At 41.6% G+C, this 15,320-nt stretch overlaps 2 protein-coding genes across 2 annotated transcripts; one reads left to right on the forward strand and one right to left on the reverse strand.

Annotated features, from left to right (window-relative positions):
* The first annotated feature begins 86 nt into the window (after positions 1-86).
* Positions 87-11,669, forward strand: ppih (peptidylprolyl isomerase H (cyclophilin H)). Its single transcript, XM_076740770.1, has 9 exons — positions 87-297; positions 7,034-7,098; positions 7,209-7,232; positions 8,797-8,841; positions 9,275-9,317; positions 10,190-10,282; positions 10,572-10,659; positions 10,764-10,804; positions 11,121-11,669. Exons 1-9 carry the CDS (start codon positions 232-234, stop codon positions 11,187-11,189), a joined length of 534 nt encoding a protein of 177 aa, XP_076596885.1. The 5' UTR covers positions 87-231; the 3' UTR covers positions 11,190-11,669.
* LOC143326967 (uncharacterized) lies at positions 3,163-4,295 on the reverse strand. The gene has a single exon (XM_076741060.1). The coding sequence runs from the start codon at positions 4,249-4,251 to the stop codon at positions 3,163-3,165; it is 1,089 nt and encodes a 362-aa protein (XP_076597175.1). The 5' UTR covers positions 4,252-4,295.
* Positions 11,670-15,320: the final 3,651 nt, after the last annotated feature.

Raw genomic sequence — 15,320 nt, forward strand, 5'->3', positions numbered from 1 at the left:
AGGTTTGTTGTTACATTACATATGAGCAATAAATGCTCCGTTGAATCTATCCAGCCCTTCGCTATCGCGCTTTTGCCCGTCGGAACTATTTTGTCTCCAACTGCGAGCCGTAGCACGTCTCTCCTGAGCCACCGTAGGTCCTAACAGTGCATATGCTGGACATTCAAATAAAGTCACATGTAATCGGTCAAATAGCATGTTTTAGTCTTCAAAAGCGAGAAAAGTGAAGCAATGTCTGTTCAACCATCAAACCCCAACAACCCGATCGTGTTCTTCGACATCACCATCGCTGGGCAGGTGAGTACAAACAGTTAAGCTAGCGCTGACTTAAGTTCGCAGCTAACGCAACATACCTCACAATGCCGCCATGATATATTTTGGATTAAAAGTTGAGATCTAGTTAACTAAATCTGCGCTGTGTAAACGGCTTCATTTTAACACACATCAGCTACTCTAAACAATGAACAATATGCAGATTCTGTCTTCGATCCTTTGCTCTTTGTAGCGTGTTTAACTGCACCGCTAAGCTAATGCACGTCACGGTTGAACGTTCAGTGTGGAAACGGTGCTCGCGGTGTTTGTGGTGTTGAATCGTTCATGATTTCGGTCAGTGATGTTGTATTACTGCAAATTTAACTCGGTTTGCGATTTATAAGATGAGATGACACCAGGGCCGTCCAGCTTTACGTGGTTAGACATTTTGAGTTGACTGAAAATGCCTCTTAGATTTGTTCAGGTGTCAATGTAAGATATCAAGATATCGTTCAAGTTGCGTTCAAAAGCCTTTTCATGCAACAGGTAAAGCTTTCCCATTGCAGCAAATTTGATAATCTTACCTTTTTTTGAAACATAAGTGGCTATTCACAAGTGAAATGAAGACATTCACTTGCCCTCTGAACCTGAACCCAACACGTCATTGAAAACGCATTAGTATATTATTTGAAGATATTGTCTCAAAGGCCATCTCAGGCATTAGAAAGTTACATCAAGTACGGTGAGATCCTCCAAGTAAACCTGAACCCACAGTCAAATACACTTTTCAAGCCCTGCAGGTGTTTTTCCCAAATCTTCCCACATGTACGATAAATATTCATTTATATCTTCCGATCCAGTCTGACAGATTTAATATGACTCACAGAAGGAAAGTTGTTGTTGCTCCAGGGGGAAAGCAGGTGGTGCTGGTGGAGTGACTGATGACTGGTGAAAAGATATGTGGAGGAAAGAAGTTTGGATTGCCTTTATTCTTTATAGGACCCCCCTCGTCTGCCAGAGGTCCTTAATGGTATGTCAACAAAAAAATACAAATTGAAATTGCACTGAATCCGTCCACTGAAAACCAAAAATGCTGTGTGAACCTGGTGTAAAAATCAGAAAACACATGAAATAACTGTACACATAAGGCAACCAACTATAGTAACCCACAGCTGAAACAAATGACAAGTGACAAGGACTCACTTGTTGTGTCCCTTACCCTTGACAAGACCGCTATCTATTCGTTTTTCACAGAAGAAGTGTGGTGTATATTATTCCATATGATAGTTTGACTCAATAACAACAGGCTTGATTTTAATTTGGCCCACATCGTTAGCAAAGATGGTCGTTTATGCATCACACACACATTCGTATGTTAAGAACAGTGAAGTACTAATCTGGCAGTACTGTTCTGCATCATCTGAAGGTTTTTTAGATGTTTCTAAGCAGTATTTGAGCAGGTGACTAGCAGAACTCCAGGTGTCACGGAACAAGTGACTGAACGGCATCCTGACCTCTGTGTGTGTTAACCATTGAGTGACTGAGTCATGTGTACTAATGTAGTGCTCATACAGTGCTCTGGTCTACCAGCATGCTGTGCTGATGTAAGTAGTCGATTTCTACTAAACAATTTTAGCATGTAATTGAATATTATATTCTGAAGTATTTTACTCAGCACAGGGGGTATTTGAGCCAATGAGACCTGCTCGTCCATCTTTGGGTAAAGATATGATCTTAGACTCTTTACAAAGCTCTGGAAAGGTTCCACTGAGTAGGCAAAAAAAATAAAATAAAATAAAATCCATCCATATTATGTGTACCAGGAGGTGCATCATCTGAAAGAGACAACATTTCCTCAACTTTGGCCTGGCTAACTTCGTCAAATGCAAAACTCTATTTTTTATCACTCATTAGGTGTTAACATGGTTTCAAGTTAAGGTGACATCGTGCAGTGGCATGCAATATTTCACACTGTCCACCTTGTTGATAAACAGTTTGTCAAAATAATGAGCAACATCATATGGCCTGATGACAAACTGACCTGCACGATTCACATATTTTTGAGAATTCCTCACTTCTTAGATTTTCTTTCATTCAAAGTTTGCCATGATTTTTTTAATGATCATTTACGGAGTGGCAATTTTTTAATATCTTTCTTTTTTCTTTTTGATGTAATTTAGCTCGGTGACCTTGTTTCTTTACCTGCAGTAAAGGCTTCAGTCTGACCTGATGTCCCTTTGAAACATGGAAGATCTCAACTCGTCATCCAATGTCCATAAAGTTCTGAGAACAGCATCCATAGGTATTTTTTCTATTAACAGGACTATTAGTAGGAAAAAAAAACATTCACACAAACACACACAGTGAAGTCAGCATACATCAGACTCTACAAGCTTTTTGTTCTACAGGTTCTACAAGAAAGTCACATGTTGTTTGAATCATTATGTTCAAAATGCATCGTGGCCACAATACATCAATGCACTGACATTAAAAAGGAAATTTACTAAAGTGCGTACATTTGAGTAATATTTGATGTTGAGTATCTATACTTTGACTGCGGTAGTGAAGTTGTGTATATTTCTGACAACCGGTGTAGAAAATAGAAAATTTATGTTGATTTCTGTAAATATTTCCCAAAGCTTAACTTAATGACCACATTTTTCAGCAGCACTTTGCTCCACAACTCTTCACAGAGTTACGTTTGGAAGTGGAGTCACAGTCTCTTGCCAACTGCAGCATTTTGTAGTCAAATCCTTTGTTTGAAGGCACTTCTGCATCTTCTGATAGAGAGGTGAGAGATGTGTTTCAGTGTCCAGGCTTTTTAACCGTCATGAGGCATGAGTCACTTGGTGAACCCACCATGCATCGATGCTCGGCTGTTTCCATGAAGTCTTATTCTTCTACCTTGTATTACACAAAGAGGAGTGTGGTTGTCTTCCCTTTGGATGGGTTGAGCACAGCTATAGGGTGTTGCTGCTGGCCTGTCGCTTTGGTCAAATGCCAGTAAACATGCCATAAGCACACATTTTCTGGTAGATTGCTATATGGCCCGAGCGTGTTGCTCTTTGCCCAGAACACCACACCCATCAAAAAACTGTTGGTGCACTCCAACCACAGACTGTTTATAGAGATATAGGAAGGTACTCCAAAGCCAAAGGCCAGACAGGTCACACATGTAGCGAGATAAGATATCCAAAACACACTAAAGGCCATTGTTAGGCTGAGCCACAGAGGCGGTCGCGGTGAGGTGGTCACCTCCTCATAATTGTCCTTGATTTTTGCATCTGTGCAGTTGGTTGAGATGAACAACAAGTCGCTCCTCTGGTTCTGTTGTTCTTCTCTCATTTTAGCCAACGTGTCAGCCTCTTTCAGCCACTGGGGAATACTTGACCAAAAGGGCAGCATTGCACAAAGTACTGCTGTGAAAAGCACCAAAGTGGAGTAGGTAATCACGAGAGATTCCTGCACTTCACACACTTTGACCTTTTTCCATGTCGTGTGCTTCAGTTCCATCGGCTCAGCTTTGACAGAAGCAAAGGAGTAAATGACAGCTAGCATCCACCCGAGTAATGTCAGGGCTGAGTTTCGTAAGAATTTGCATGAGGTGCTCTGGTTGCAGAGGAAGGTGTCTTCTAAACAGTAGTCCAGTAAACCCAGGAACATGATGGGCAGCGGCAGTGCTCCATATGTCGCTGAGGCATTAGCTAAGATGGAGCAGGGTGACACAGGAGACCTTTCAGTCCCAAGAAACCACACAGTTGCCAAAAAAGCCGCCATCACCAGGTCAGCCAGGACGATGGACAGGCTGCACATGCTTAAAAAAGACGTGTGCACCTTCCGGCAGCATAAGTAAAAGACCGCTGCGTCCAGTCCCAGCTTGAAAAGCACAAGTAACAGATACTTCACAGTGCTGTCTGTGTGACAGTCAGAGCCCACGTCCCATTCCTCGATGATAGCCAGCATTTTGACGGTGTGAGATGCTGCCGACTCGGGCAACATTGATGTCACTGTGGCAGTTCTCACCTCCGTATCAAAGTTTTCGGGGAAAGGCTGTGAAAGACAAGATAATATCAGTTAGGAACATTGGCTGTATGAACAATATACTGCAATTAATAATTTGAAGAGATTACAAAAAACGTATGGATGCATGAGTCAGCAACTTTCAGTTGGTCAGGCATGAAGTAGTGGAGATGGTTAAGTCAGCACCAGGCTTTTCCTGGTGTAATTTCTAAACATTAAATCGCATTCTTTTGGCTTCACAGACAAAATTCAGCCATTGTTTTCATTTCATAAAACTTGAAACTGAAGTGTCGGTCACAGATGTGCAGGTTTAGCACTGAGAGGTCACGTTTGGATCTGGTTACGTGTTATCAGCAGACGTCATTTATCCCTCAACTAATAGCCCTGCCTCTTATCACACCTCAACCTTTTTGCAGTTAAAAGTTAAACAGGTCTGTCACCAGTGGACAGGATTGTTCCTCCCCCATGTTTGTCTTCCACATCAAACAAATCAAACTTTGCATTTGAGGCATGTCTACGAGGCTAATTCTAATGTTGCTCGCTGCCACTTCTTCAACGGGGGTTGTGTTCAAACAAAAACGCGTCGTTATTTCAAGTCAAACTTCCCCTTTCTTTGCACATGCAGTCACTTCCGTGTTTACACCTTACAGCCGTAGTTTTCATTCAAGCAGCACATGCATCAACCTGAATGTCCAGGATTGCATTCTCACGTGATTTGTGTCATTGAGCACGGGTAAAACAGATGTTATTTGAAACAAGTAGCCTTTACTCAGGAGGTTAAAATAAAGAATAAAACAAAGGCTAACCCTAAGAAGTGTGTACCTCTCTGCCCAGGCTTGTTCAGGTCCTGTGGGTTTCAGCTGCTAAACTCTTGCCGTACTCTTGCGGGACTCATCTGTGAATGTTGTTGGGTGGAGGTGTTCCCCTTTAGGCAGCTCTTTATGGCTCCACCTTCACATTGTGAATGCTGTGAACTTATTGGCCACGCCCTCAAGAAGACCTGCCTTTTTTCTTTCCTGTACGTCCATGAGGTGACGTCCTCCTGTTATGCTGATTTGCATCTTATAACAGATAACCAGGTTGGACACGCAGCTGGATAACAATGCCTGTCAGCTGAAACTGAATCTGGTGACTCCTTTTGTTCACCTGCACTATAACCAGAAACCCAAACAGCATCAAGTGTTGAAGGTTGGAGGCCTCGGGTTGGTTACTAGAAATACTCACATACCTGACTGTGATTAAAAACAGCTGTTCAGTAACACTTTTAATGAAATCCTCCGACTGGTGAAAAGCTAGCACAGTCAACGGTGTTTGAGCGGCTAGAGTGTACTTGACCTCTTTACTTAACAGGGTTAATTACATATGCAGAAAACAAGGGTACAAGTTGAAAAGTGTAACAGTTCTTTAGTGAGTAAAAGTAATTTGCGTCTTACAACATAAATTAGCTTAAAACGTAGCGTTGAAGCACTTGTTTTAATGGCCTAACATTTTAAACAAAACTATCAGCCTGTAAGATAGTTAAATAATGAGCTTTTTTTAATAGTTAGAAATGTCCCACATGTGCCTCTACGGGTGATATGGTTCTTCTTAGTGTTTAGTCAAACATTCATTTGCTGTGTGACGGTTTGCTCTCGGTGTGAATATTAACATCCACATACTTTAAGGTACAGGCAGCTACAGGTTGGGTAAAAAAGGTGTGGCTGTCACACTGACTGAAGACAATCGAAATCACCTCAGTGCACTTCATACCTTTTCTTATCTTTATTGCATTTTTTTAAAGTTGTTTTTCATGGATGAAAAGCATCACAGCACAAGTGGTTCAGCAGTGTACATTCATCAAGATAAAGAGACTAGACTCGTAAGAGAGGCCCTTCTTATGCCTGTGAGAAGCTGTCTTACCTGTTACCTGACTTCAGTGGACTTCACCCTCAGCAGACGTCCTGTGTTTGTTTGTTCACTGCCAACCCTTAGCCTCTGCATTTCATTTAATTGCCTGGAAACCATACATGTACTGTATTGTGTAAACCATGAAAGACCAGATCGAATGGCTGTTTGTCTTACTGCGTGGAGTAAAGGGAGAGTTGTGCAGTGATGTCATGGGGACAAACCAGTCTTTTTACACCAGCACACAGATTGGTTTCACACACAGATACAGGCAGGCGGCCATTGTTGTAACAATCGGCCCCTCAGGGTCGTGGCAGGGAGTCCTGGGTGGACGGACGCCCACGCTGCCAAACGCACACATGAACACACAGCTCATAGAGGATTTAATGTCCAGCAATGTGCTACATCAAGTTATTGTGTTCTTGTCATTCATATCTTTCTATTATGTATGCTTTGACCACTGGGAAACATGGCCAGAACTGCGACAAAATAGCTTTCATTGTTGAGATGAAACAGAGTGCACTTGGTGTTTTCAGAGAACTGAATGATGGGAAAGGAATAAGCAAACGCGCCATTGTATTCAAGGCCAGAAGAAGACGCAAGAAAGACAAGAAGATATCCTATACCAGTTATTCAGCCGCTAAATGATGTGGCCAGGTCTCTGTGTGTAACTGCTTAGTCCAGATCAGGCCGTCTGTGTCAGGTAGAGTGACCTGTCTCTGTTCCCTCTCACCCGTTTTGCCTGAGGCAACATGGTTTGTCCCGTCTTTTTAGGTGTAAATGCGTTTCTTTCTTTCTTTCTTTTTTTTTTCTTTTTTTTTTTTTTGAAATGTTTGTGTGTTCAGCTGTTTACACACATTTCTCAACTGCTTGTCAGGATGTCGGACGGATGAAGATCGAGCTGTTTGCTGATGTGGTTCCAAAGACGGCGGAGAATTTCCGGTAAGGAGGAAGTCTGCCTCACAGATCGTTGGATCACAAAATATATCACAGTTAACATGATTTTGGTGAGTTTTCAAAGATGTCCCTGACCGTTTCTTAATCTCTTACAGGCAGTTCTGCACTGGAGAGTTCAGGTAAGGGTTAGGGTGTGAAGGGCAGTATTCTTGGGTGGTACACAAACACTGCACCACCTGCACAGTAAACCACCCACACATGCATAGGTTGTCTCAACACGCACTTAAGAAATCTGATTAGTCCTGTAATGGGAATTCTTATTATTCATCTTCTCCAACATTTGGCAGCAACATGACGCTTATGCCATGTATGGCTCGTCTGGTATCTCAGGAGCGCCTTGAGGTAATTTCTTCAAACGTTCACTTCAACTGAAGGATAAAGTGATTGGATGTTGGTGGTCAAAGGTCAGTGTGACCTCACACAACACAAGAATTCATATGCTGTGACAAAACGTCACACAAATGTCTCATTGGATTCTTTAAAAACACTTTTCTGGCCATTATTCAACACCATAACTCAGGAACAGAGAGTTGTGACCTTAACACAAGCACGACAATGAGAAACCGGTTTCACTCTGTATGCAGGTTTAGGGCAAAGGAGAAACCTGGTTAACACAAAAGGTTCCTGCTGGAGAAACCTAATTATTTTGCTTAATGAGCTCTCTGAAGGATATTTGCGTGTGTGCATGTGCATGACAAAGAGCCAGGGCAGGTGAAAGTATCACTGTGGGAGGAGCGCAGCTGTGCATCCCCGAATCCAAAATGATAAAGTAGGAAATAGACAGGAAGGAAGAAAGAAGTTTGCTAGATGAGTCGGTTTTTTGGATCACCAGGCTTTTTGTTTGATTGAGTGTTGTTTCGTGCTTTTAGGTAGAAAGTCATCGTTACAAACCGATCTTATTTTGTGTGAAGGGTTTGTAAAAGAAACCTGAAAAAAGATTTTTACATTGAACAGAACACTGTACAATGGTTCAGCCAGACTGACAAGTGAAAGGGCGGAAAGAGACACCTCTGTTTCAGCGTCGAGTGCACAATGTTGCCTATAGCAAGGTGCAATAAACGGGTGTGTCACCTGAGGAAAGCTCTTCTGTTCCACTGATATCAGCACTTAAAATGAGCCATGTGTCAAGCAACAGCTGCACCTTATAAGCCTGTTCGCACTGAGCCATAACCTGCTGTAAGAAGCACAAAGAAAAAACAGTCTAATGAGCCGTCTGTCTCCATCATGTCCACATCTGAATGGGCTTATTTGGAGAAAGCCAAAGGAAGCTTATAACTCGCAATGTCTGGTGCCAGCTATTAAACATGGCAGAGATTCGGAGTCACTGACGCTGATAAACCCTCTGCATGGTCGTCAAACATGAAGGAATATGAGTCCATTTAACAGCACCAGTTGCTCTTCATGCAGCCAACACACATGCTCTAATATTCAGAGTTTCATGACAATGCCGGCCAGCTATGATAAAACAGTCCTTTAGATAATGGTGCCTGCTGTTTCATCTTGGCCTGTGGTGTGCTGTGAACTGATTGCTACCTCATTGTTTCAAGATGCCACAGTTATTATGAAAGCTCACAGCACTCAGACAAACCTGCTTTGTGAGAAATGATGGCTTGTAGTCCAACACAATATGTTTGTCTTACCCAGTTAGTTCACTTTGTTCCCTCTCGATCTTCTCTCCTGCAGGAAGGATGGAGTCCCTATTGGTTTCAAAGGCTGCTCATTCCACAGGTAAACCAAGTGGCAGCTTGATGTGTAGAACTCATGTTTCACTCTTGTTGGAAAGATTTTGATGATGTTTTTAAATGATTTTAATTCAAGCCCCACTGGTGGCTTTTAGAAATTTTCAGGCCATTTCTGTCCCTGTTTTTCTTATTATTTTTAGTTCTATAAGCAAAGTGACTGAATTATTAAGTATGATCCATCTAGGATACATACTTTAAAATGATCTATTTTTTCTCAACAATTCAGTCCCCTGGCTTAAACAATAAGGGTCAGAGCAGCGTGTAGTTTTTTTTATGGGATCTATAGTGTCTGTTCTGCCTCCTTGGAAGTTATCTTGTTCTTTTACAAAAAAGTAATCAGGATGGATTTAACATGTCAATGCTTTTTATAGGTGCCCTATCAGCATGTCTTGTGTTTATGTTTTTCTGTACATTGGCAGGGTGATCAAAGACTTTATGATACAAGGAGGGGACTTTGTCAATGTAAGTACATCCACAGCTCTGTTGCTGTGCTCAGCATGGTGACAGTAAAGATTAGTTAAAGGTTTTGCATCTGTAATTCTTTACACTTACATCTTAGGTTAATGAAATAAACAAGACTTAGACTTTAGACTGTAGACTTTAGACTGCTTCTTTATTGATCCCACTCTGGGAAATTGTTTTGTTGCAGTAGCAATGAACAAAAATAATCATACTGACGACCATAGAATATATACAAGAATTAAAAAAAAAAAAAATTAAACAAAAAAGTGACAAAATATATATACAGAAAAAGTAGCAGTGAATACAAGTTAAAACTAAATGTAAATATACTGTAAAATAAATAAATGTTGTGCAATACTGCAGTAAATGAGAACAATTCAGACATTCATAAGTTGCACCATAGCAATGAATTTTCTTATTCTGACACAAATGGATTTATACAGTAAGTTGAATACAGTCTTTTCAGAGAGCCCGTTTCTTAGCAGAAGGCATGTTTGCTTGCTGTGAGTGCTAAATCTTTCCTGAGTGGATGAAAAAGAGCTAAACAAGTGGAGACGTATGGAAACCAGTAGGGATCTCTTGCTTAGAGTGGCACAATGTTTGATAGATCTGATTGTGGAAGGAGCTAAATGAAGATTTTTCCCATAAACACTATTAAAAAAAATAATATTTTAATCAAGGTGGTAGGCTGTCTCCTGTCAGTGGATGAAATGTACAGTATGCTGCTGTTGGAAATGAGGCATCTGACAATGCTTCAGTCTTCCGCCTCCTGGTGGATGTGTGGTGAATTACAGCACGTCTGACTTGCCCTTTTTCTTCTCTTTCTTCATTATGAGCCCTGTCAAATGTACTGTTTTTGTCTTTTTGTGAAGGGTGATGGAACTGGTATCTGCAGCATCTACAGGGGTCCATTTGCAGATGAAAACTTCAAAGTTAAGCATTCCACGCCTGGTCTTCTGTCCATGGTATGTTCTGTCGCTGAATGCTCAGATGTCAGGGCCACTGTGGAACCAGAAAACAGTCGATGTACTTTTCACTTAATCTAAATCAAGATATTTGGTATCCTCCAATCGACTTGTACGTCCAGTATCAACCTGTTTAAAACACTCAGTTAACTAAGATTTGATTAATCATTCAAAGTGAATTGACCCCGACCTCTATAGACAATGGGATTTGGTTGATCTCTTCAAATTTAATTAAGCCATCCTCAATAGATGTGCTTGAAATTCTTCCTCAATAATGTGTCTTCCTCAGGCAAACAGTGGTCCAGGGACAAATGGATGTCAGTTTTTCATTACCTGCACTAAATGTGACTGGTTAGACGGGAAGCACGTTGTTTTTGGTGAGTAAGTGTACAGTATTAATTGTGCAGTCATATTTATGTAGGGCTCTAGTATAGTTTGTTTGTGTGCTGGAGTGAAATTGTCTTTCTCACGATTGTTTCAGGAAAAGTGGTCGACGGCTTGCTGGTCATGAGAAAAATTGAGGTAAAAACTTACTTAACTTAGGCTGTGGTTCCTTTGGCAGGAATGAATCAAAACAGTAATAATAATAATAATAATAATAAGAAGAAATAATAATAAATAATAATAATAATAATAATGATAATAATAATAATAATAATAATAATAATAATAAAGAACACATTGAGTGTAGGCAGACCCCTCATAATGGTGAGAATAAGAAAATGTATTCAAGCTTAAACACAACATAACATTTTAGTTGGGTGCAATGTTGACATGAGTGTTTTAAGTTGAGGTTTTTTTTTTTTTGTTCTAAATTTGTCCTTCTTCCTCCCAACAGAACGTTCCTACAGGACCCAACAACAAGCCCAAGCTGGCCATCCTCATTGCACAGTGTGGAGAGATGTGAACTACACAACCGCAGACCCCCGAGCTCATGAAGTAGTGTCTCACAATTACTTGATAGTCCTCAGCAAACACCAACCCACATGCTTTTTCCTCTGTGGATGTCTTGTCCCATATTGGACACTGGAGGACATTCTAAAGGCTGGCAGTGCATCATTTTGGCCATTTTCTGAGTTTGGATTACCTGATTTCAGTTTAGCTGCTGCAACTCCAACGTAAGATTATTCACATTTCGGGCGGGTTTTGGTTGTTACAGGCTGTACTTAATATTTTGTTTTAAATATTATTTTGTAAAACTTCCTGTTTGATACTGTTGTTGATGTTTTTCCAAGTTTAAATGGAAGCAATTTGTGTATTATGTCATTAAAAGATGGAACATGTGACTTTCTTTAAGCCTAAAGAAAGATTTGATTTGAAATCCTGTGATTCTAGGTCAGTCACACTGTGCATCATTTATGATCAATAAATTGTTTTACATTTTTAGAAACTTTTGTGGGAGATCTTGTTTGTTTGACAAATGCTGTTCACATCTGTAACTGGCATATATACATTGATGGTTTATTACATTGTCAATATTCAACATGTTGATATTTGCAGTATGCATGAGTAATTAGCTTTAGACATTAAGATCACAGCAGTAACAAGGAATTTTCATTGCAGTCAACTCGTTTCACAAAATACATGTATTACAAAATGAAGGCATGGAGTGTGAGACCATCTACAGGTGATTATTTGTTTCGTGCATTTAAAAATGAGAATGAATTGAGCTCTGAATTAACACTGTAACCACACTGTGTGCATAGTGCAACATGCACTCTTTTGGTAGCCTTCGTTTGCTCATTTCCCCCTCCTCATATTTCTAACCTGAGGGAAAAACCATGGATGTTACAGATCGGATGTGTCGGTGAGGGTTTGTGCAGGCTCTGAAATGATGGTGGCTAACAGTCTCAACCCGGAAACACTGTACAGTGAGAGTCTCCACTGCTAAGCCATCCTCTGCTGAACTTATGGCTACCTCTTCTTATCCCCGCCATCCATACAAATCCAAAACCCTCCCCCCATCCGCGCTGTCCCTCTTCTGCCTTGGACCTCGTTCCCTTGGCACAAAAGAATCCTTTCAGATCGAGACTCTGTTCTTATGGAGGCAGGAAGAAGGGCTTTTTTGGGGGGGAGGAGGAGGGGGGTCTCTTCGTGGGGAGGCTTTCTAGGGTCAATGCTAAAGCCGATCTTTGTATGGGAGAACGGGGCTCGGCCATTAACAGCGAGCTCTTCACACATCAGCCAGCGCTCATAAACAGTGCCAGTGGAGCATTAACATGACAATGGGTGGGGGGGCTGCGGTGGGGTTGTCTCACGCTCAGTCTGGGTCTGTCTGCTCTGTGCTAGTGGAAGTGGAGTGTGTGAATACACGCAGGATGATGACTGCTTTAACCAGTTTGTTGTGCAGGGCGATATAAGAGAAACAAACTGTTATCATATGAGGATTCACTGCCACTATTTGAGCCTTTGCGCACCCTTAACATTTAACAAGTGTAATCATCCAAGAGATAATTGACAGAAAAGAAGGACAGACGACGCTTCCAACGTCCTCCCTGTGAATCCCGAAGAATAATAGGACACAATCATTTATCATGCTTAGGGTTACTCTATGGTTCTTGTGCATCGTCAGTGAATGTGTCCTAAGATGACCTTTATGCAGTAGAGTCCTGTGATGACTGGGGATAATCTCTTACAAAATAGCATCACATGTCGGCTGTAATAGTAGGGCTACATTCATTATCCAGTGATACAGAATGGTGAATTTAATTGTTCTCCGTGTTTAGATGCCAACATTAATAGATAATAGGTGTATAAGCTGCTGGGAACGTCATGTTCTGCACAGCACACTCAGATGAGCTCTGCCCCTAAATCTTCCAAGGTATCATGTGTGTTTGAGAGGTACTGCTACTGCAACTGTGACAATGCGGTAAAAGTGATATATAGAACATTTACATCCTGATCTAATCCTTCCCTTAATGTAGGTCAGTTACCCTCGATAAATTTCAGCGCACATGGGGCTGCGACCAGTGTGCAACGCCGTTAAATATTAGAAACTAGACAATTTCCCTGCGGGAAATTTTGAAAGGGCCACGGGGTCTACTGCCCGACCGCGTACATATACATTACATTATATGCCCATATGTCTGTTTATTTCCATGTGGGAGCATGAGAGAGAAGTGCTCACAGAGGTACTGAGCCTCAGAGGTTGCCACAGCAACTTCAGAGCCCCTCCCAATCATGCTCTATGAGACCCAGCTGCGCACGCACACACACGCCCCCTCTCAGCACTCAGGCACACATGCACTCAGAGAGAGAAAAAGAGACAGAGACAGAAGTTGCCGGGCTTAGAGGCCGCTAATTCAAATTCTGTAAGTCTCACACATTTTTCCAGAACATTGTGAGAGAGAGGACAAGTTTGTCTGCAACTGTGGAAAAAATCATGCCTGTAGTGTGTAAACTGTGGCCGGGAGGAGCCTGGAAAGACAGAAAATCTGGAGTTAAAAAAAGGCTCTCTGCCACTCTGACTACTGAGGCTCAGTGGTTGTCACGGCAACTTAAGCCGGTTGCCCATGACGACAGGGGCAGACAGACAGGGGCAGACAGAAACGCGGAGAAAACGAGCGATTTTCTGCCTCTGCACTCCTCTCACGTTTGGGCTTCTCCTGAGAGAACGGAAGCTCCTATCAGAAAAACAAAGACACCGTGAGCGCCTTGAGGACTTCCTGAACGTTTTGGTGTAATTTTATGCTTCTACAGCATATATTGTGGACACAGTCGCGAGTTGAAAACGGGGCTCCTTTCTGCTTCTCTCCGAAAATCTTTGTATTGGAGTGCATGGGGAGCAGAGACAGACATGGCCGCGCTTAGAGGCTGCTAAATCAAATTCTGTAACTCTCACAGATTTTTCGAGCACATTGTGAGAGAGAGGACAAGTTTGTCTACAACTGTGGAAAAAATCATGCCTGTAGAGTGTAAACTGTGGCCGGGAGGAGCGTGGAAAGAGCAAAAATCCAGGCGTTTTTTTCGGCTCTCTCCCACTCTAGCGATGATGTCACCCACTCTAGCCTCTAACTGTCCGCGCAATACACACCCATTGAAATCAGAGAATTTCTCCAAAAACGCTCATGGTCATTGATGAGGGATTATTCAAAAACTACATGAGTTATCAAAACGTGGCTTAATACAGCAATAGACAAGACTTGTGTCTACAATTTAAAGTTTAAATGGAGTCTCTAGGTGAAAGCATGCCGGAGCAGTAGCCAGTAGAAAAAGTGGAATGATTTTTACCTCCTCCCATTCATTTCTTATGGGAAATTTATCGCAGTTTTTCGCGACTTACGTCGCGAAAAACTGCGATAAATTTCCCAAAAATAATAGCACGCCGATCCCGATCGAGACGCACGTTTTGATATAACTTTTGCGTGGGTGCTCCCAAAACTGTAGGAGGAGTAGCGAATCGAAATTTGACACGGAAGAGGAAGAATAATAATAATAATAATAATAATAAGAAGAAAAAACACGCAGGATAACAATAGTGCTCGGGGCTTCGCCCCGAGCACTACTGTCTACAGCTTTGCTGTAGGCAGTAGTGCTCGTGGCTTGCCCCGTGGCCCTAATGAGAGCTTCACAAGCTTTTCATTCAACCAAAGGTAAACACCAAATTTACAAAATAACATTTATATTACCAGGCTTGAAAGGAGGCTATTTGTTGAAAATTCAAGTTTTATTTTAATTCTCAACTGGCAAATGTCACTGGGTCTCCAAGTAGCTGTTTGCTGTTCAGCAGAACAATTCAAGTGAAGACCTACTTTAAAAACACGAAATGAAGATAATATTACAGTCGTGCTGTTTTTGAGATATTCATAACGCCATTTTACGTAAGTCTGACATAGTAATGACTGTAGTCATCGTGTTTTCTAAGTATTTGTACATTTTGTTAAATTCCGTCTAAATAGCACAGCCAAGCAGAGGATGTTCCAAAAGTGTCACGGTTATGTGTGTGACTCGTCTGGCTTTGACATCGCTGTGGGGCGGTGGAAATAGACAGGTAGATTCTCCTTTAGCCAATCAATTTTAGCAATCGTGTCTCTCAAAT

This window comes from Chaetodon auriga, chromosome 10, assembly GCF_051107435.1.
Source record: "Chaetodon auriga isolate fChaAug3 chromosome 10, fChaAug3.hap1, whole genome shotgun sequence".
NCBI classification, from domain to species: Eukaryota; Metazoa; Chordata; class Actinopteri; order Chaetodontiformes; family Chaetodontidae; genus Chaetodon; species Chaetodon auriga.

What these genes read in the sequence shown, in the direction of transcription:
- ppih (XM_076740770.1), top strand. Translation starts at nt 232, where the DNA reads ATGTCTGTTCAACCATCAAACCCCAACAACCCGATCGTGTTCTTCGAC. An exon ending in TTCTGCACTGGAGAGTTCAG is followed by an intron (nt 7,233 to 8,796) that starts GTAAGGGTTAGG and finishes TCTCTCCTGCAG; the next exon opens with GAAGGATGGAGTCCCTATTG. An exon ending in CGGGAAGCACGTTGTTTTTG is followed by an intron (nt 10,660 to 10,763) that starts GTGAGTAAGTGT and finishes CGATTGTTTCAG; the next exon opens with GAAAAGTGGTCGACGGCTTG.
- LOC143326967 (XM_076741060.1), bottom strand. Translation starts at nt 4,251, where the DNA reads ATGTTGCCCGAGTCGGCAGCATCTCACACCGTCAAAATGCTGGCTATC.